The sequence below is a fragment of the Eleutherodactylus coqui genome, chromosome 1 (assembly GCF_035609145.1).
Source record: "Eleutherodactylus coqui strain aEleCoq1 chromosome 1, aEleCoq1.hap1, whole genome shotgun sequence".
Classification (NCBI taxonomy): Eukaryota; Metazoa; Chordata; class Amphibia; order Anura; family Eleutherodactylidae; genus Eleutherodactylus; species Eleutherodactylus coqui.
Window position 1 is genome coordinate 174,735,513 of NC_089837.1, and position 22,190 is coordinate 174,757,702.

General features: G+C 42.6%; 1 protein-coding gene across 1 annotated transcript in view; it reads left to right on the top strand.

Moving 5' to 3' along the window:
* The window catches only part of HCRTR2 (hypocretin receptor 2), an 81,751-nt gene that overhangs the window by 20,868 nt on the left and 38,693 nt on the right, over positions 1 to 22,190 (top strand). Inside the window, exon 2 of the mRNA XM_066609161.1 lies at positions 19,025 to 19,203. Coding sequence (XP_066465258.1) covers positions 19,025 to 19,203 — 179 coding nt within the window. The remainder of the gene's footprint in view (positions 1 to 19,024; positions 19,204 to 22,190) is intronic.

Genomic DNA, 22,190 nt, shown 5'->3' on the forward strand with positions numbered 1-22,190 from the left:
GTAGAATCTGTAGCCTACAGCAAAATCCGCCCAGTTCTCCAGGAACCAAAACCACTCCTTCTTACATCAACTCCGGAGCCACTTGTTTACCTCCCTAGGATCCTGCTGCCTTTTTAGTGTGCCTTGTGGTGCAGATAGTAATTCCCAGAAAACTACCTTAGAGGTCCTCGCCCTAAGTTTGAATCCTAGGTCCCTGAAATCATTTTTGAGGGTCCTCCATTGACCTCTAATTTGTTCATTTGTGCCAAAGTGCACCATGGCCCCTGGATCCTCACCAGCCCCTCCCAGTAATCTGTCAATCTGATCCCCAATGTGTCAAACTCGAGCGCCAGGAAGACAACACACCGTTCGATAAATCCCAATCTTTGTGGCAGATTGCCCTATCTATCCCCCTTATAATTGAACCCCACCACTATGACCTGTCTGTCCTGCCCTGCACTCCCTGGTCCCTTCTCACTGGAGCAGTCATCTTCCTGGCATTCATAGGGCATGTTTTGCTGCAGCTGTGCTGGCTCTGTAATGGCAGTATATTTGTAAAATCTCATTCACTTAGCTTGTACTGCAGGATTTCCTGAGCTGGAGCAACAAAGATGGCCACACCAGCTTCTGTGACTACCTGATGCACACTGTGCACTAGTATATATCATTAGTATAAGACATAACACCTGCTTTGATTTACCAGTGCTGTGCACATGAGCAGTACTGACTAGTCAGAAGAACATGTAGTGTCTTAGACAAATGGTGCATACTAATGTACAGTGTACATCAAGTAGTCAGAGAAGCAGTTTGGCCATCCGTGTTTCTCTAGACCTGGAGGGTCGCTTTAATATGTCGCTAGTATTTTATTATACCAAAATTCTAACATATATAGAGGGTTATTATAAATGATCTTCCCAACTTGAGATACTTATAACTGACATTCAGGGTGGCTTCACCTAGGCATAATTCACTGTGTGCCACGTGCGAGGGAGCAAAACTACAACTACAACTTGTATGGCAGGAACTTGACTACAGGCTTGATTTGTGTGAAGTGACACAGGGGATCACATTAAACACCTCTGATGTCGAAAGCAATTTTGATTTTGTGCAACAAAACATTTTGAGTTTCTGCTTTAATATCATTAATACCAAATTTATGTATCTTGGTGTTAGTGAATGTGGGTTATGAGTGCTTTAAATCAGGAAGATCAATTATTAATAACCCTGTTACAGAAGAGATACAGAAATTATTAGCATACCTAGCATCATGATACCTTGATTTACAACCTGGTAATATACTGTAGTTGCAGCTGTTCACAAAGTGTTTTATGCTACCTTTCCTGTATATGTTACATGATAAACGTATACATGTACTTTATCAATGTATGTGTTAAAAGTACAGCAATATGCTTCCATACATTTGTGTCAGTTTTTGCATAAATAAGTGTGTACGTTTGTCACTATAGTCTTTTTCTTTTATAAAGCTTTGTAGTTCAATACTTTTTTCATTTTGTTTTGAACTCCCTACCAATCACATTAAAATTGGAAAAACCCTCATGGAAACGTCTCTTTTTTTTATTGTAGATTTTGATTTTGTGTTTCATGTAAATATATTTGGTGCAGAACTCAGTCGCCTTAAGTTTGTTTTTAAATTGTTTTTAAATTGTAAATCGTTTCCCCTTTTTGTGTTCAGAACTTTGTAATGTTTTCGTCAATATAGCTGTATGAGCCTTTTAATTTTATGGGATGAGTTCTAGTTTTATAGGAAGAAATTTCATGTACATATCATTTATTGAACAATTTTTCTTAAAAATGTTATTACTTTTTGCTGAGGGCAATGGAAAGAAATTAAGTGTCAGCAATCATTTTTGAAATGTATTTTTACACTGTTCGACATGCAGGATAAATGTTATGCTAACTTTATTCTAAAGGTCATTACGATTATGACAACACCACATTTATATAGGCTTTATTATGTTTTACTACTTTTGCATAATATAAAAACTTTTTTTTACAAAAATTTTTTTTTTAGACTCCGCAGAGCATTTTTTGTTTTGTTGGCAGAGCTGTATGATGGCTTGTTTTTTCTGTGGAGTGATTTGTAATTTTCATTGGCATCATTTTGAGTAATATTTGAGTTTTTGATTAGTTTTTATTCCTGTTTTGGGGAAGTGAAATGTACAGAAAATGACTATTTTGACAGACCAATGTGACAGCTATAAATTCAGTATTTCAGGCCCCACCTCAAATTATTGTATCTTCTGTTCTATCAGTTCTGATCTTGCATTCAAAAACAGACCAAAAACATGTTGGTACCACTGATAGAACCGAAGCTACCACCATTTTGAAGTAGAACGTGCTCTGTTCATCCAAAATGGGGCTATCTGTTTCCTTTTAAAGGAGCAGAGCTTTGAGAAATCAGGAGGAAGGGGGAGGGGGTGTTAAGACATTTAAGACATAAAACTTACACTAATCATATGGAAATGTACAGATATACATTTCTTATAGAATATACGAGAACATGCATGTATGTTGGGCATATGTTTTTAAATGGGACAGAAAAGCAGGGTATGCCGTGTTTTTCTATCCCACACAAAAAATTGATATAAACGCAAGGGAGGATACATTTAATCAAAAATATGCAATCTAGAACTCTGCTTGACTAAATATATAATCTATGGATACATCAAAAAATATTAATGTATGAAAATGTATACACCTAACAGATAGCTAAAATATAATATGAACTAAATCATCATAACACATTAGATATTAACATATTCTAAATCTCTACAAACTGTAAAAAAGTGTTCAAATATAGACACACCCATTAAGTAGTTTCCACAATTGGAATATCTCACCCTTTGGAGCTTAGTTTTAGCTTTGCAACTTTTTCTATAATTAATCAGACTCTTATTACTATTTTTATTTTACTATTTAAACTTAGTTCCCAGACTTGGCTGAAACTAGTTTTCATTCTAATATCAATTTTTAGTTTTATTCATCACATCCAGTAATTGTAGAGTAATGACAACATTCATTTTCAAGTCTATTTCCATACTGTATGTACACTTATAATTTTGATTTTATTACGAAACCTACTTTTGTTAAGTCTCTACCACACTACGTCTGAGAAAAATCATTAATATTAATTTCCTGCAGTAGATATATAGTTATAACAAGGTTTAAGTTTAAATATATATGCCTCCAGCCTACCTTCTGGGCTGGAGACACTGCTAGGTTTCTCATTTTTTATTTTTGGTTCTCTTACCAACAATCCTCTGATTTAGCTGGCAGTTACTTTCGGCAAGCATTAGATCCAGCACAATTAGTCATCGTTATTGAGCAGGCTTCTTTGTCTCATTATAGAACACAGGGGTCTTAAATAAGTCTAGCCTTTTCGATGTATACTTTGTCAGTGAGGGGCTAGCCTTGTAAGAGTGACATTGGCAATTTGGCATCATTTGCTCATCACAATCTGTTTGATGTGTTGAACCTTTACCTAGCAATTAGAGGCATTGTCCTTATTTTCTGCAGTTACTAACTAGGTTTTTCTTAGCATTTACTGGGTAGATATCTCTTTTCGGTAATTTTTGAAATAATTGGACAACTATCTGGTTCAGTATTTGAAGGTCTCCTGATGAGTTGCTTTCGGGGCAGAAACGCGTTAAGCCAAAGGGACCTACTGTTCCAAAAGAAACAAATTCACTGATTTTTTGAAATTACATTTAGTCCTAAAAAATTAGGGACCACATGGAATCAGTCTATACCTAGTGTTTAAGGCTGTGCGCATGATTTCTGTGTATAGCTCATTAACACTAGCATGAGCCAAAGGAACCTTTTGTCCTAAAAGAAATAAATTTACTGATTCTTTGAAATCACATTTAGTCCTAAAAATTTGGGGACTACATGGAATCAGTTTATACCTGGTGCTTAAGGCTGTGCTCATAATTATTGTGTATAGCTTACTAACACTAGTGCTGAACCACTAAGCTGTAGTGGACAAGCCTGGTTTTGTTTTGGACACTAATGTGCAGGCATCACTTATTTATTCGGTAGTGGGACAGCAGCGACATTATCCTATCACACTGTACAAGCCTCCCCCCCCCCCCTTATAGAACTGTCGCTCTGATCTAAGTGATTGGTCTTAGGCTATATATTACCTACCTGATCAATACACTGGAGTTGGGCTCCTACTTCATCAAGGTGGATCCCTTTTTTTGAATAGATGGAGCGATTAGTACACCTGTTACAATAGATGGTCGTTTTTGTTGTTTGTCCTTGAAGCCTTCGTTTTTAATATTCGTATTAGTAAAAGTTATGTTTTAAGGAGTCAAGTCTGTGAAGGTGATTTATTTTCTTTTGATTCCCCTGCCCTCTGTGATTTCAAGTTTCAATATATTTTTAAAATACACATTTGATTTTTGATTGCTGCTAACCAATGTCAACCTAAATATACGGCAAATCAACTCCATGTCTATTATTTTTACTTGGCAAAGCACAGAGATAAAGTATCAAGAAGTGAAATAAATACTAAGTGGATAGCAAAGGTTTAGATAACACTGTATTTGATAGCACTCCCTCATGCAGATCGAATGTGGTGCAATGTCCCAGAGTCCCTCAGTCCTAGACTCTATCGGTATCAAAAATAAACAGTTGGGACTGGTTTTAGAATGCACATAAAATGTATTTGGCAGTCCAGATGTTCACATAAGGCTAAGGCAATGTTACCGTTCCGAGGCTTGAATGCCCTTTATCAAGCATATAAGAAAACTTGGAGTATTAGGGGTTAGCGATAACAAAGTTCAGCCTGGCTATGGCTAACATCCAGAAGTACAATAATCAGACAAAGTCCTGTGATCTATTATGAAATAAGGGACCCTAGTCGCTCAGCTTAGCTGGAAACTGAGGTCCCCTTTTTACTTTTTGGCCGCATGGTGATGCTGCTGACCATTGCAAGTGTTTTGTATTGTTAAACAATACCTGTCACAAATATAGAAAGGAGTTTAAATATAGCACCTAGCATTTTCATAGGCTGCTGGAGATTAATGCAACGCTCTCATAGGAGGACTTTCAGGCGCTTAAGTGCCCTACAGCTGTCTCAGCAATTATCGCTCTTATGCTTTTAGACAGGAGTGATGATTAGAGATGAGCGAGCACCAAAATGCTCGGGTGCTCGTTACTCGGGACGAAATTTTCGCGATGCTCGAGGGTTCGTTTCGAGTAACGAACCCCATTGAAGTCAATGGGCGACCCGAGCATTTTTGTATATCGCCGATGCTCGCTAAGGTTTCCATTTGTGAAAATCTGGGCAATTCAAGAAAGTGATGGGAACGACACAGCAACGGATAGGGCAGGCGAGGGGCTACATGTTGGGCTGCATCTCAAGTTCCTAGGTCCCACTATTAAGCCACAATAGCGGCAAGAGTGGGCCCCACCCTCCCAACAATTTTTACTTCTGAAAAGCCCTCGTTAGCAATGCATACCTTAGCTAAGCACCACACTACCTCCAACAAAGCACAATCACTGCCTGCATGACACTCCGCTGCCACTTCTCCTGGGTTACATGCTGCCCAACCCCCCCCCCCCCCCCGCACGACCCAGTGTCCACAGCGCACACCAAAGTGTCCCTGCGCAGCCTTCAGCTGCCCTCATGCCACACCACCCTCATGTCTATTTATAAGTGCGTCTGCCATGAGGAGGAACCGCAGGCACACACTGCAGAGGGTTGGCACGGCTAGGCAGCGACCCTCTTTAAAAGGGGCGGGGCGATAGCCCACAATGCTGTACAGAAGCATTGAGAAATCCAATCCTGTGCCACCTCCATCAGGAGCTGCACACGTGGGCATAGCAATGGGGAACCTATGTGCCACACACTATTTATTCTGTCAAGGTGTCTGCATGCCCCAGTCAGACCGCGGTTTTTTATAAATAGTCACAGGCAGGTACAACTCCGCAATGGGAATTCCGTGTGCACCCACAGCATGGGTGGCTCCCTGGAACCTACCGGCTGTACATAAATGTATCCCATTGCAGTGCCCTGGACAGCAGAGCTAACGTCAGATTAAATGCAGGTGGGCTTCGGCCCACACTGCATGCCCCAACCTGACCGGGGTATTTAATTCATAGACACAGGCAGGAACAACTCCCTATTGTGAAGTCCCTGTGGACCGACAGCATGGGTGGGTGCCAGGAAGCCACCGGCGGTACATAAATATATCCCATTGCATTGCCCATCACAGCTGAGGTAAAGTCAGGTTTAATGCAGGTGGGCTTCGGCCCACACTGCATGCCCCAGTCAGACTGGGGTTCTTTAGAAGTAGACACATGCAATTACAACTCCCTGTGGACCCACAGCATGGGTGGCTCCCTGGAACCCACCGGCGGTACATAAATATATCGCATTGCAGTGCCCAGCACAGCTGATGTAACGTCAGCTTTAATGCAGGTTTGCAAAAAACTATTTGGATTACACTGTAGGCGAGGGCCCCAAAAAATTGGTGTATCAACAGTACAAATGTACCTCAGAAAAATTGCCGATGCCCAACCAAGAGGGCAGGTGAAACCCATTAATCACTTTGGTTAATGTGGCTTAATTTGTAACTAGGCCTGGAGGCAGCCCAGTTAAAATAAAAATTGGTTCAGGCGCAAGTTTCAACGCTTTAATGAGCATTGAAACATATAAAAATTGTTTACAAAAATTATATGACTGAGCCTTGTGGGCCGAAGAAAAATTGCCCGTTCGGCGTGATTACGTGAGGTTTCAGGAGGAGGAGCAGGAGGAGGAGGATGAATATAATACACAGATTGATGAAGCTAAAAGGTCCCCGTTTTTGATGGTGATAGAGAACGATGCTTCAATCCGCGGGTGCAGCCTACGTTTTGTTTAGGTACCGCTGCTGTCCGCTGGTGCAGCCTACGTATTGTTTAGGTATCGCTGCTGTCCGCTGGTGGAGAAGAAAAGTCTGGGGAAATCCAGGCTTTGTTCATCTTTATGAGTGTAAGCCTGTCGGCACTGTCGTTTGACAGGCGGGTACGCTTATCCGTGATGATTCCCCCAGCCGCACTAAACACCCTCTCTGACAAGACGCTAGCCGCAGGACAAGCAAGCACCTCCAGGGCATAGAGCGCGAGTTCAGGCCACGTGTCCAGCTTCCACACCCAGTAGTTGTAGGGGGCAGAGGCGTCACGGAGGACGGTCGTGCGATCGGCTACGTACTCCCTCACCATCCTTTTACAGTGCTCCCGCTGACTCAGCCTTGACTGGGGAGCGGTGACACAGTCTTGCTGATGAGCCAGAAAGCTGTCAAAGGCCTTAGAGAGTGTTCCCCTGCCTGCGCTGTACATGCTGCCTGATCTCCGCGCCTCCCCTGCTACCTGGCCCTCGGAACTGCGCCTTCTGGCACTAGCACTGTCGGATGGGAATTTTACCATCAGCTTGTCCGCCAGGGTCCTGTGGTATAGCATCACTCTCGAACCCCTTTCCTCTTCGGGTATGAGAGTGGAAAAGTTCTCCTTATACCGTGGGTCGAGCAGTGTGTACACCCAGTAATCCGCAGTGGCCAGAATGCGTTGAATGCGAGGGTCACGAGAAAGACATCCTAACAGGAAGTCAGCCATGTGTGCCAGGGTACCTGTACGCAACACATGGCTGTCCTCACTAGGAAGATCACTTTCAGGATCCTCCTCCTCCTCCTCAGACCATACACGCTGAAAGGATGACAGGTAAGCAGCATGGGTACCCTCAGCAGTGGGCCAAGCTGTCTCTTCCTCCTCCCCCTCCTCCTCCTCCTCCTCAACGCGCTGAGATATAGACAGGAGGGTGCTCTGACTATCCAGCGACATACTGTCTTCCCCCGCCTCTGTTTCCGAGCGCAAAGCGTCTGCCTTTATGCTTTGCAGGGAACTTCTCCAGAGGCATAGCAGAGGAATGGTGACGCTAATGATTGCAGCATCGCCGCTCACCATCTGGGTAGACTCCTCAAAGTTTCCAAGAACCTGGCAGATGTCTGCCAACCAGGCCCACTCTTCTGTAAATAATTGAGGAGGCTGACTCCCACTGCGCCGCCCATGTTGGAGTTGGTATTCCACTATAGCTCTACGCTGCTCATAGAGCCTGGCCAACATGTGGAGCGTAGAGTTCCACCGTGTGGGCACGTCGCACAGCAGTCGGTGCACTGGCAGATTAAAGCGATGTTGCAGGGTGCGCAGGGTGGCAGCGTCCGTGTGGGACTTGCGGAAATGTGCGCAGAGTCGGCGCACCTTTCCGAGCAGGTCTGACAAGCGTGGGTAGCTTTTCAGAAAGCGCTGAACCACCAAATTAAAGACGTGGGCCAGGCATGGCACGTGCGTGAGGCTGCCGAGCTGCAGAGCTGCCACCAGGTTACGGCCGTTGTCACACACGACTATGCCCGGTTGGAGGCTCAGCGGCGCAAGCCAACGGTCGGTCTGCTCTGTCAGACCCTGCAGTAGTTCGTGGGCCATGTGCCTCTTCTCTCCTAAGCTGAGTAGTTTCAGCACGGCCTGCTGATGCTTGCCCACCGCTGCGCTGCCGTGCCGCGCGACACCGACTGCTGGCTACGTGCTGCTGCTGACACATCTTGATTGCGAGGACAGAGGTTGCGTAGGAGGAGGAGGAGGAGGGTGGTTTAGTGGAGGAAGCATACACCGCCGCAGATACCACCACCGAGCTGGGGCCCGCAATTCTGGGGGTGGGTAGGACGTGAGCGGTCCCAGGCTCTGACTCTTTCCCAGCCTCCACTAAATTCACCCAATGTGCCGTCAGGGAGATATAGTGGCCCTGCCCGCCTGTGCTTGTCCACGTGTCCGTTGTTAAGTGGACCTTGGCAGTAACCGCGTTGGTGAGGGCGCGTACAATGTTGCGGGAGACGTGGTCGTGCAGGGCTGGGACGGCACATCGGGGAAAGTAGTGGCGACTGGGAACTGAGTAGCGCGGGGCTGCAGCCGCCATCATACCTTTGAAAGCCTCCGTTTCCACAACCCTGTACGGCAGCATCTCCAGGCTGATAAATTTGGCTATGTGCACGTTTAATGCTTGAGCGTGCGGGTGCGTGGCAGCGTACTTGCGCTTGCGCTCCAACACTTGCGCTAGCGACGGCTGGACGGTGCGCTGAGAGACATTGGTGGATGGGGCCAAGGTCAGCGGAGTTGAGGGTGTGGGTGCAGGCCAGGCAGGTTGGGGCACAGGGGGAGAGGCAGTGGTGCAAACCGGAGGCGGTGAACGGCCTTCGTCCCACCTTGTGGGGTGCTTGGCCATCATATGTCTGCGCATGCTGGTGGTGGTGAGGCTGGTGGTGGTGGCTCCCCGGCTGATCTTGGCGCGACAAAGGTTGCACACCACTGTTCGTCGGTCGTCTGCACTCTTAGTGAAAAACTGCCAGACCATTGAGCACCTCGGCCTCTGCAGGGTGGCATGACGCGAGGGGGCGCTTTGGGAAACAGTTGGTGGATTATTCGTTCTGGCCCTGCCTCTACCCCTGGCCACTGTACTGCCTCTTCCAACCTGCCCTGCTGCTGCACTTGCCTCCCCCTCTGAAGACCTGTCCTCAGTAGGCGTAGCAAACCAGGTGGGGTCAATCACCTCATCGTCCTGCTGCTCTTCCTCCGAATCCTCTGTGCGCTCCTCCCTTGGACTTACTCCAATTACTACTACCTGAGTGATAGACAACTGTGTCTCATCGTCATCGTCCTCCTCACCCACTGAAAGCTCTTGAGACAGTTGCTGGAAGTCCCCAGCCTCATCCCCCGGACCCCGGGAACTTTCCAAAGGTTGGGCATCGGTCACGACAAACTCCTCCGGTGGGAGAGGAACCATTGCTGGCCATTCTGGGCAGGGGCCCGGGAACAGTTCCTGGGAGTCTGCCTGCTCCTCAGAATGTGTCATTGTAATGAAGTGAGGAGGCTGGGAGGAAGGAGGAGCAGCAGCCAGAGGATTCAGAGTTGCAGCAGTGGACGGCGCAGAATTCTGGGTGGTCGATAGATTGCTGGATGCATTTTCTGCCATCCACGACAGGACCAGCTCACACTGCTCATTTTCTAATAAAGGTCTACCGCGTGGACCCATTAATTGTGAGATGAATGTGGGGACGCCAGAAACGTGCCTCTCTCCTAATCTCGCAGCAGTCGGCTGCGATACACCTGGATCAGGAGCTCGGCCTGTAACACCCACACCCTGACTTGGGCCTCCGCGTCCTCGCCCGCGTCCACATCCTCTAGGCCTACCCCTACCCCTCAGCATGCTGTATTACCAGTAGTGCAGAAACAGAACGCTGTAATTAAATGTGCCGCTTATTGGCCTGTGGTTGGAGGCTGACTTCCCTTACGGAACGCACAGCAGAGCCAGGAAACAATTTTGCGCATGCCTGTGGTGAGACGTAGGTGCATATGACTGAGCTAGTGGAATTGACAGCGCAGAAGCAGTCAAGTGGCCAAAGGCCAGTAGTAGGCCTTAAGTATTTTGCTTTTATTTTTTTTAAATGCTGAGCTGATACAGCAGACAGATACTGTAGGCATCGTATAATATTATGTATACTGTTTCCCTCTGGCGGGATGACGGCGGTGATGTAACAGAGACAGCAGACCCAGGAAACAATTTTGCGCAGGGGGAAGTTGTAATGCCTTCCCTGTCTTTCTATTGGCCAGAAAAGCGCGCTAACGTCTCAGAGATGAAAGTGAAAGTAACTCGAACATCGCGTGGTGCTCGCCTCTAGTAACGAGCATCTCGAACACGCTAATACTCGAACGAGTATCAAGCTCGGACGAGTACGTTCGCTCATCTCTAGTGATGATCACTTACTGAATGGAGTTGGAGCACGTCAAAATGCCTCCCGGCCCCCTGCCTCCATTCACAGAAAACAGACAGTCATTCATAGATACATTCCTGTAGTGGGATAAGGATTTCAGCAATTGTATTTTCGTGATCACAAACCATGATCATTCCAAGATATTTGAATTTAGAAACAACCGAGAGGCCACAATTAAGAATAAGAGTGTCAGTGTTTTTTTAAATGCTGAGCTGATACAGCAGACAGATACTGTAGGCATCGTATAATATTATGTATACTGTTTCCCTCTGGCGGGATGACGGCGGTGATGTAACAGAGACAGCAGACCCAGGAAACAATTTTGCGCAGGGGGAAGTTGTAATGCCTTCCCTGTCTTTCTATTGGCCAGAAAAGCGCGCTAACGTCTCAGAGATGAAAGTGAAAGTAACTCGAACATCGCGTGGTGCTCGCCTCTAGTAACGAGCATCTCGAACACGCTAATACTCGAACGAGTATCAAGCTCAGACGAGTACGTTCGCTCATCTCTAGTGATGATCACTTACTGAATGGAGTTGGAGCACGTCAAAATGCCTCCCGGCCCCCTGCCTCCATTCACAGAAAACAGACAGTCATTCATAGATACATTCCTGTAGTGGGATAAGGATTTCAGCAATTGTATTTTCGTGATCACAAACCATGATCATTCCAAGATATTTGAATTTAGAAACAACCGAGAGGCCACAATTAAGAATAAGAGTGTCAGTGTTTTTTTAAATGCTGAGCTGATACAGCAGACAGATACTGTAGGCATCGTATAATATTATGTATACTGTTTCCCTCTGGCGGGATGACGGCGGTGATGTAACAGAGACAGCAGACCCAGGAAACAATTTTGCGCAGGGGGAAGTTGTAATGCCTTCCCTGTCTTTCTATTGGCCAGAAAAGCGCGCTAACGTCTCAGAGATGAAAGTGAAAGTAACTCGAACATCGCGTGGTGCTCGCCTCTAGTAACGAGCATCTCGAACACGCTAATACTCGAACGAGTATCAAGCTCGGACGAGTACGTTCGCTCATCTCTAGTGATGATCACTTACTGAATGGAGTTGGAGCACGTCAAAATGCCTCCCGGCCCCCTGCCTCCATTCACAGAAAACAGACAGTCATTCATAGATACATTCCTGTAGTGGGATAAGGATTTCAGCAATTGTATTTTCGTGATCACAAACCATGATCATTCCAAGATATTTGAATTTAGAAACAACCGAGAGGCCACAATTAAGAATAAGAGTGCCAGTGATTGGATTGTGAGCTGTGTAAATATTGGCTGATTTTTTAACAGTTAATACATAGTCCAGAGAATTGGGAAAATGTATCTACGAGCTCTATAGCTTGATAGAATTATTTCTCTGGGTTTTGGAGGAAAGGGACTATTTCTTCTACATATAGCGCAACTATGGCCATCAATCACTTTGTACTACAGTGGTGACTTCTATAGCCAGTGATTAGCTGCAGCAGTCACATGTCCTGGTCATCAGCAAATAGGAAGTTCAGAGTGGTTCTGGAGCAATTATAAGTCTTGGGAAAACCTTTTTAAGAAAGGATTAATGAGAGAAATAGCCAAAATAAGTTAGCAATTAACTTTCAACATATAAATCTGTATACTGTGTATAGCTTAAAAGGGTTGTCCAGTTGCTGGAGGACTTTTTAATTATAGGTGCATGTGTGTTATAATAACTAAACCAGCTGTACTTACCTGTCTTCTTCCCCTTCAATCCAGAGCTTAAAATCTTAAAGGAGTAGTAACAAAAGGTTTTGAAGCGTAGTGATTTTGACAGGTATAGGTTTTGGTGTTGATGGGTGTTAGCTTTTTTTTTGTAGCTAAAGCATGGGAAAACTATAAAAGACAAAAATGCTTAAAATGCCGCTCTGGTGATGTTTTTAATGAATTATGTAACTAGACCCTAGTTTATATGTCAGTTAGTATTACCTTGCTTGGTTTTTATTTTCTATCTAAAAAATCCTGCAGTCCTTTTCTTCAGATGGATCATGTGATCTCAATGTAGCCACCTGGGATTTAGTAGCCGGTCATGTGATGCTGTAACAATGCATCATGGGATTGCTTTCACAGTATAGAGGAAGAGAAACAGAGGAATCAAAATAGTGCCTAGTAAGTATCAGACAGGAGGCTAAATTGAACGACAATGAGTGCAATATACATAGGAGACCTCCAGGGTATGACAATCAGGTGAGGGGTGCAGTGATGGAAAAATGTGCTCCTACTGGAATGGCCCTTTAAAAACATGCTTAAAATAGAAAATTGGTTTAAGCTATAGATCATTTTTTAACATTGCATTCAATTTAATATATTTTTCTAGTGGTAAGGGCTCATGATTTCTAATACAGAGCTACAATTTCCCCCTATAAATATAATGGCCAGCTCAGATGCACAGGGGAAGGAACTTATTAGCTCACTGCAAACTGTAATATTGAGTTCAATATATAAACAGTAAGCAATAAGCTCCTAAGTTCCATCAAGTGTCTCCTGCAGACAGTCAGAATTTTATCATTTTACTCTATTCAGTGGACCTGGAGCTTTGTAACAAAGTTCCTACCATTATAAAAATATATTTAAAAAAATAAGTGCGGAAATTTGGTCTTATTATTATAACACGATTATGTGTAAATTCATTTCATGTTGAAATGGATTAGTGCAGTTATAAAACTGACTTAAGTTTTCTGGACCTTTTTTAGTTTATTTAACTTTGAAACTCCCTAAACTATGTTAGTTCAGACATCTCAAGCTGATTCTGTACAACAACCCAGCTGCTCTTCTGTATTACTAAAATTACTTTAAAAATATATATTTTTTCCAATGCATGATGGCAAACACATTTTTGCAAACTTATCTTAAGATATTACAATAACTAACCAAATAAACATATATGTATCCTAAGGCTGGCTTCACACAGGCGTAAGTGTATTTACGTGTCCAATTGCTCTGAATATTCAAGTGCTTGTGTATGTATTGCACTATATACATATCTATGCTATGGAAGACTGCACCTTCAGCATCATAGACTCATGCGGCAGCTAGTGTGAGTGTATATTACTGAATTTAACCCTTATACCTGCCAGAGTTTTAAAAGCAGGACCAGGCGCTGCCTCCTTCATCTTAGTGGAGTGATGCGCCCCCTGCAGTCGCATTGTTTGCACACCCCAAAGGCCAGCTTTGTTCAGTACTCTAATGACATGGCAGTGGCAAAAATTCTTATCCTCTCTTCCTTCTTTATACCTCATAAACAACTGACTACCAATGACCATTTACAGCATCTAGTGTTCTCTTGCTGATGTTGATTGCACTTATCAACTGACATATTCATGCAACTTGTACATATATTTATATGGCACAAGCTACTAGCATGTTTATTTGACATGAGCTAATTTGTATTCTCTTTTTTTCCCCCTTGAACATTACCTAAAAGTACAAATAGTCCCCGACTTGTGAACGTTCAATTTACGAACTTCGTAAGATGCGAACAATCTGCCCTGCACAGTATGATGCTATGGCATTACATCATACTGTACAGCCTTCTATCAAGCCTGATAGAAGCCTGTCCGGTCAGATCGCGGGACACTGTGCGGTTGCTAGGCCTTCTGAAAGGACCCAGGGCTGCCTATGCAGGGTGCCTATCAAGCCGTGCGCTTGATAGGCACTCTGCATAGGCAGCACTGAGGCCTTTCAGGTGGTCCCCGACTGCCTAGCAACTGCACAGCGTCCGGCGATCTCATCGCGGGACACTGTATGGGCCCTCTGAATGTCGGGTGCAGGCTGTTTCTTACAGCGGACACCCAGCAGCAGCAGTTCCGACGAGCCGCGCTGCTCGTCGGAACTGTTAATGCTTTAAATACCGCTCTGACAGCAGTATTTAAAGTGTTAACATTTCCGACAAGCGGCGCGGTTCGTTGGAACTGCTGCCGCTGGGTGTCCGCTGTAAGAACAGCCTGCACCCGACGTTGTATGGAGCGGGATCCACCCGGGATCCCCTCCATACAACCATTTGTTCGGACTTGCGAACAGGTTCCTGGAATGGAACCTGTTCGCAAGTCGGGGACTATCTCTATACTGCCACAAAGGGAACCAGCACACCCTCCCATCCAGGTGCATCTAAGGTTTATCATCCAGTCAACCAGTACCCTGCTCTGCACTGACGAGGGGCAAGAACCCCAGAATGGTTTGTTTTGGAGGAGTCTCATATGTTGGCTGATATGAACTAGTTTGCATACTTTTCCTATAAGTCTCCATGCACTCACTGAGAACTAATACTCTTTCCAACCACCAAACTATATATTATTTAGTGTGTTTTTTAATGTTTCACTGTACATTGAAGGAAATTTAAAATTGTCTAAATTATAAAGTTTTATAATCTACTCAAAAATCTAATAAAAAGTGTTTGTTAATATAAAGATTTTTTAATCAAACAGCCTATTTACCTCTTCATATTAAAATATTCATAGTAACTAAGACTACCAAAGCGTTTTCACAGATACTTTGAGTCTAGTTTACAATCTTGGCAGCTCCCTACTGTGCCTAGTTTTATATCTGAATCATTTATAATATTGGAACGTAACTGAATGGAAACTGTTACATGATAGAACACATAAAAGTAAATATCCTATGTATAGCAACAGCACCCTTCGAAGACTTTAATTATTATGAATGTTGTTACTCGCATTGGAGAATGTCACAATGTACAATTAGTTCATAAAAAATTTCAAAATAATTCATGTCAATCTTTAGTGAACTGATAATAAGTTTACACTAGATAAAGATAGTTGCACTTTTGTAGCAGAGCTTCTGTCTTTCTCATGTCATAGAAGGAGATTAGACAAAATTGGCAGAACAAAATGGAATTTATGTTCCATTAGGAGAGAAATAAAGCGTCTCGCAGAATGAAATTTCTTGTCATTTTTCTGTGACAGAACCATATAATTTTGGCTGCCAAGGTATAAATAGAATTTCTAGGGACTCTTAATTGCTTTCCTGATGCATCTAGGCAAATCAAGTACCTTAAGGTCTAGACAGAAAGTGGTATTGTACCAACTGTGTTTTACAAACTGAACAGCTGAACACAATTTTAGTATCTTTTCCTAGCAGTCTACAATATTGTGCAAAAGTTTTAGGCAAGTGTGGAAAAAGTGCTGCAAAATAGGATTTTTCTTAAATAGTAGAAGATGTCTGATTGACTTCAAATTTATTCTGCAGCAGGACAACAACCCCAAAAATCCAGCCAATGTCATTAACAACTATCTTCAGCGTAAAGAACAGACAGTCCTGGAAGTGATTATATGGCCCGCACTGAACCCTGACCTCAACATCAACAAATCTGCCTAGGATTACATGAAGAGACAGAAGGATATGAGCAAGTCTACATCCACAGAAGATCTGTGGTTAGTTCTCCAAGATGCTTGGAACAACCTCCTTGCCAAGCTCCTTCAAAAACAGTGTGCAAGCATACCTAGAAGAATTGATGCTGTTTTGAAGGCAAAGGGTTGTCACAGTAAATATTGATTTGATTTAGATTTCTCTTTTGTCTAGTTATTTTGCGTTTTATTAATTGACAAAAATAAAGTATTAATCTATATTTGAAAGCATTTTTACTTTGCAGCCTTTCTCCACACCTGCCTAAAACTTTTGCACTATACTGTATATTAACAAATAGTACATCATTAGTATCACACAGAAATTATGGGCTCTGTATTGTACAATACAGTACATAGAAATAAAAAGTGTTATCAGGGATAAAGTCATTTTATGTCATTTATGAAATAGCAAAAATGTATATATATTCCATTTGCACATTTCTACCTTTATTGCCACTTTTAGCATAACTTTTTTTCAAAGTTAACCTGTCACATTCTGACCCCCCTGAAAATAACAATTGTCCAGCTAATTTTGCTGTAAAGATTAGAGATGAGCGAACACCAAAATGTTCGGGTGTTCGTTATCCGGAACGAACTTCCCGCGATGTCCGGGTGTTCGTTTCGAATAACGAACCCCATTGAAGTCAATGGGCGACCCGAACATTTTTGTATTTCGCCGATGCTCGCTAAGGTTTTCATGTGTGAAAATCTGGGCAATTCAAGAAAGTGATAGGAATGACACAGTGACGGATAGGGCAGCCGAGGGGCTACATGGTGGGCTGCATCTCAAATTCACAGGTCCCACTATTAAGCCACAATAGCGGCAAGAGTGCCCCCCCCCCCACTGTCAGCATAAAGATCGTTCTCCTCTGCCACAGCTGTAGCAGAGAAGAACGATGTTTGCCCATTGAATTCAATGGAGCGGCAATACAGCAGGTTCCACTGAATGCAATGGGCTGCCCGCGATCGCAGGATGAATGGTCGGAAAGGGGTTAAATATATAACCCCTTTCCTGCAATTCATCCAGAAATGTGTTACACTAAAAATATATACCGGCGTATAAGGCGACCGGGCGTATAAGACGACCCCCCAACTGTCACCTTATACGCCGGTAATACAGTGGAGCAAAGAATAAAAATCATTACTTACGTTTTTAGATGATCTGCGGCGCTCCTGCAGGCTGTCACTCCCTCCTAATCCACGGCAGACAAGCTTTCTCTATGAAAGGCTTTAAATCCCTGCCTCCAGAAAGACACGTGCCTTCAGCCAATCACAGCCAATGACAATGATGTCATTGAATGGCTGTGATTGGCTGTGTTTCTGGAGGCGGGGATTTCAAGCCTTGAAATCCCCGCCTCCAGAAACACAGCCAATCACAGCCATTCAATGACATCATTGTCATTGGCTGTGATTGGCTGAAGGCACGTGTGCTTCTGGAGGCAGGGATTTAAAGCCTTTCGTGGAGAAAGGAATACTTTGCCGTGGATTAGGAGGGAGTGACAGCCTGCAGGAGCGCCGCAGATCATCTAAAAACGTAAGTAATGATTTTTATTCTTTGCTCCACTGTATTACCGGCGTATAAGGTGACAGTTGGGGGGTCGTCTTATACGCCCGGTCGCCTTATACGCCGGTATATATTTTTAGTGTAACACATTTCTGGATGAATTGCAGGAAAGGGGTTATATATTTAACCCCTTTCCGACCATTCATCCTGCGATCGCCGGCAGCCCATTGCATTCAGTGGAACATGCTGTATTGCCGCTCCATTGAATTCAATGGGCAAACATCGTTCTTCTCTGCTACAGCTGTTACAGCTGTGGCAGAGAAGAATGATTTGTCTTCTATATGTTCTCAATGGGGTCAGCGCTGCTGCCGCTGGCCCCATTGAGCGCATATAGAATGCATCCATAGCGAACCGCGGGAGGGGCAGACGTTTATATCAGGCGGACACCTTATCTCCCCAGCCACTCACAGCAGGGGGGTGGTATAGGGCTTAAACGTTGCAGGGGGAAGTTGTACTGCCTTCCCTGTCTTTATATTGGCCAAAAAAAAGCGCTAACGTCTCAGGGAAGAAAGTTAAAGTAACCCGGACACCGCATGGTGTTCGTTACGGATAACGAACATACCGAACACCCTAATATTCGCACGAATATCAAGCTCGGACGAACACGTTCGCTCATCTCTAGTAAAGATCTTTTCAAAGTGTTTAAGATGTCTTAAAACTTTCCTGTGTTCACACAGGAAAGTTAGGTATCACACGCCATGAGACAATAGAACATTAAGAGGACTATGGAAGAGTAGTGACTGCAAATCAATCTTGCCTGCATGTGTAATGTCCCCAGGATTAAGCAAGGGAATGTTTGATCAGGTTACCAACCAGAGGAAGCTGCAGCATATTATGACAGGCAGAAGTGGCAGGTGCTTTGGCATGACAGCAACAAACACCAGAAAGTTTCCAAATAAGTATGTACACACTGGAACTATAACTAAAGGCTAGAGTACTAAAGGCAATCAATGGCATCCCAGTATAATACTACAAAGGCTCTGTTCACACTGGCTTCACTGGATCTGCTTAGAATTAAAGCACTAATGCTGTGCCAGATCTTGTATGAAGCCTCTACGCCATTTCAATTAATTTTCTGTTGTTTGGACCTTAATAGTGCTGCATGCTGGGATATTCTTGCTATCAAAAGTGATACAAACTCTAATAGAAACTCCCAATGTAGATGTAAATAGCAATACAATATGATAATTTTCAGATACTTTGTAATCCAACAGACTGGACATATTTATTTACCAAATTTTGTCTTATTTGCATTATAATGTGTATATCTTTTTAGTTTGTGTTGCAGTTTGGAAGAATCATCATATGAGGACGGTCACCAATTATTTTATAGTCAACCTGTCGCTTGCAGATGTGCTTGTTACTATCACGTGTCTTCCAGCAACATTGGTAGTTGACATAACTGAAACTTGGTTCTTTGGAAAAACTCTTTGCAAAGTAATTCCTTATTTACAGGTACAGTGTGTCTTACTATATGTATGCTTATTACAATCTTCACTGAAACACAGTAATATATGACATGTAGTATAATATATATACTCAATACTAATAACTTTGCTTAAGACTCTTAATTATGCCATATAAAGCATAGCCTATCCTATTTGTTCATGAAACATCAGGTGATCTTGGTACACTATTTATATCACTTTTGTTGTGCTCAAGGATAGTGTTGAGCAAACCAAAACAATTGAACACTGTGTTGGTGGAATCTTTGCTAAATGTTTGGATCAGCATAAACCCAAACCTCCGGTGGTTTGTCTAAAATCGCCTCTTCTTCATTGCCTTAAAACAGTTCAAAAGTACTTAAATAATTCCTAGATGACCAAAGAGTGTTATACAGGACTTTTATGGCTCTTTCTTAACCCCTTAAGGACTCGGCCCTTTTTTTTTTTTCATTTTTGTTCCCCCCCCCCCTTTTAAATAATCGTAACTCCTTTATTTATCCATCAGCGTAGCTGTATGAGGGCTTGTTTTTTGTGGGACGAGTTGTATTTTTCAATGATTCTATTTAATGTACCATATAGTGTACTGAAAAACTTACAAAAAATTCTGAGTGGAGTAAAAGGAAAAAAATAAAAAATTCCACCATCTTTTGGTGCGTCTTGTTTCTACGGCGCACAAACTGCAACAAAAATGACATAACTTTATTCTACGGGTCAGTACAATTACTACAATACCAAACTTATATGGTTTTTTTTTTTTGCTGTACTACTTAAATTTTTTTTCAAAGACATTTAATTTTTTTAAATTATTTTCTGCCGCCATCATCTGCGCGCAATACATTTTTAATTTTTTCATCAACATAGTTGTAAGAGGGCTCATTTTTTGCGAGACATCCTGTAGTTTACGTTAGTACCACTTTTGAACACATGACTTTTTGATCACTTTTTATAGCATTTTTTCTGGGAGACAGGATGACCAAAAAAGTGTATTTTTGTGGTTTATATTTTTTCCAGACAGCGTTCACCGTGTGGGGTAAATAATGCATTACTTTGATAGATCGGACTTTTAAGAACGCGTGGCGATACCAAATATGTAATTTTGTTTTATGATTTAGATTATTTTATTATAGATATGGCAAAAGGGGGGTAATTTAAACTTTTATGCAAATAAGGGATATGGAACAATGCCTCTGCAGCACCACCTATTGGAATGCAGCATTCTTGCAAGCCACTATTAGAATCTTTATACATGCCTTGTAACAATGACTGGGAATTGGAAGCCAAGCCAGAACACCATACACAGACAGCTGTTTTGGGAGCGTTTGCCCCTCATCAGTGCTCAGTAGATTTATGGCTTGGCTAGCAAGAGGCCTGTGATGTGAGTCAGGAACACTATCTTTTCTCCTTAGGGAGGGCACCTCGAAGGTGAGTGAGGGAGGAGACTTATAAGGCCATTCAATGGCAAATTATCGAGAAGAGCATGAATGGCCTTGTAAGTCTCCTCACTCACTTGCTGTCTATGTGCCTAAACATGTACATTTATGGTAGAGCTGAAAATAATAGGTTTTAGCTTTAAATATCAACAATTTGATAAAAAATAATACAAAATTACATTTAGTTAAACAATAACATGATAACAAGGACAGGGAAGAAACGTAATATAGTGCTATCGTATTTTCATTAAATTGCAAAGTTCCCCGCTATTTATTTTTCTTCTTAATGTAATGGAATTATATTAAATTGCCTATTCAACTGATGCAAACACATTTCTCATCTATTTTTCCATGTAATCACCTTCTTTGTTCATCCACCTTACCCACAATCAGTAAATTTACAATATTTGAATGTTATGCAGTCAAGATCAGGACCATATAAACTTGCAGTGAACACTCATCCATCAAAAATGCACGAGGATAAGACCTATTATTTTACTTATCCTAAAAAATAGTAATTATTGTTAAACTGGCTGCATGAACAACATTTCAGCCTATGATTTAAAATGTTTCTTGCCATCTAGTGATGTGTGAAAATACTTCATATCAAGGCTCTATTCCCTTCTAAGTAACATATTCACTGGCAAAATCAGAGAAACTTTTGTATGGCTTCATCTTGCATAATTCCAATGAAGGGAGGGATAGTGAATACCAGTGAAACTATTTTCCTTTATCCTCAAGAAAATTTTACAGTATCATTTTGAGTTTCCCATTGTAAAGGAATGTATAAGATTCCTAAATGTAGCTGTTATACATCATACTGAGGCCATGCATACCACCAGATAAAAGCTTGGCCATATAGGTTGACAGGGACATGAAAATATTCCCCTTTTTCTGTGTTTTTAAGGAATAACTTCGTCCAATATAGAGCAACAATGCAGAACTAAGAGACATACAATATGATATGATACAAAGTACACTTTTGTTTTGCACTATATCACAGGCTGACATTTAGATTTTGCATGTCCATATATGAGGCCTTAGGGTTGTTCTTACTAATGCGGTTGCATGTTAGAAAGGGCGGCTCTCACACATGAACATGGCAAAGCACTGTGATTTCAAACGTGGCGCTTTGCTGTGATTTTACTGTCGCTTTTGGCTGCAGTGTGTTTTAGCGCACCCTATCATTGTGGACGGACAAATATAAAACAGACTCCGTCCTTAAATTGCAGCGCTGGATGACACGTCTGTGTGGCCCCATAGATTTCAATGGGAGCGTTATACAGGGAGTGTTTCACTGTGTGAGAGAGGCCTCAGTGTGTTTGCTTTAAGGGGGCTTAGTCATTGATGCTGCATTGCAGTAAATGTCCTGATTATATTTGTATTCATTAAATCTTTGAAAATGTATTTCCAAAATCTGTAAAAATGCAACTTAAGCAATAAAAAATATTTGCAAAACAAGCATAATGGTTACAGGTAATTACATTCAGTATCAAATGGGGAAACTATCATTCAAAGATTATTTGATATATTCCTTGATTATAATTCTATTCATTTCATAAATCAA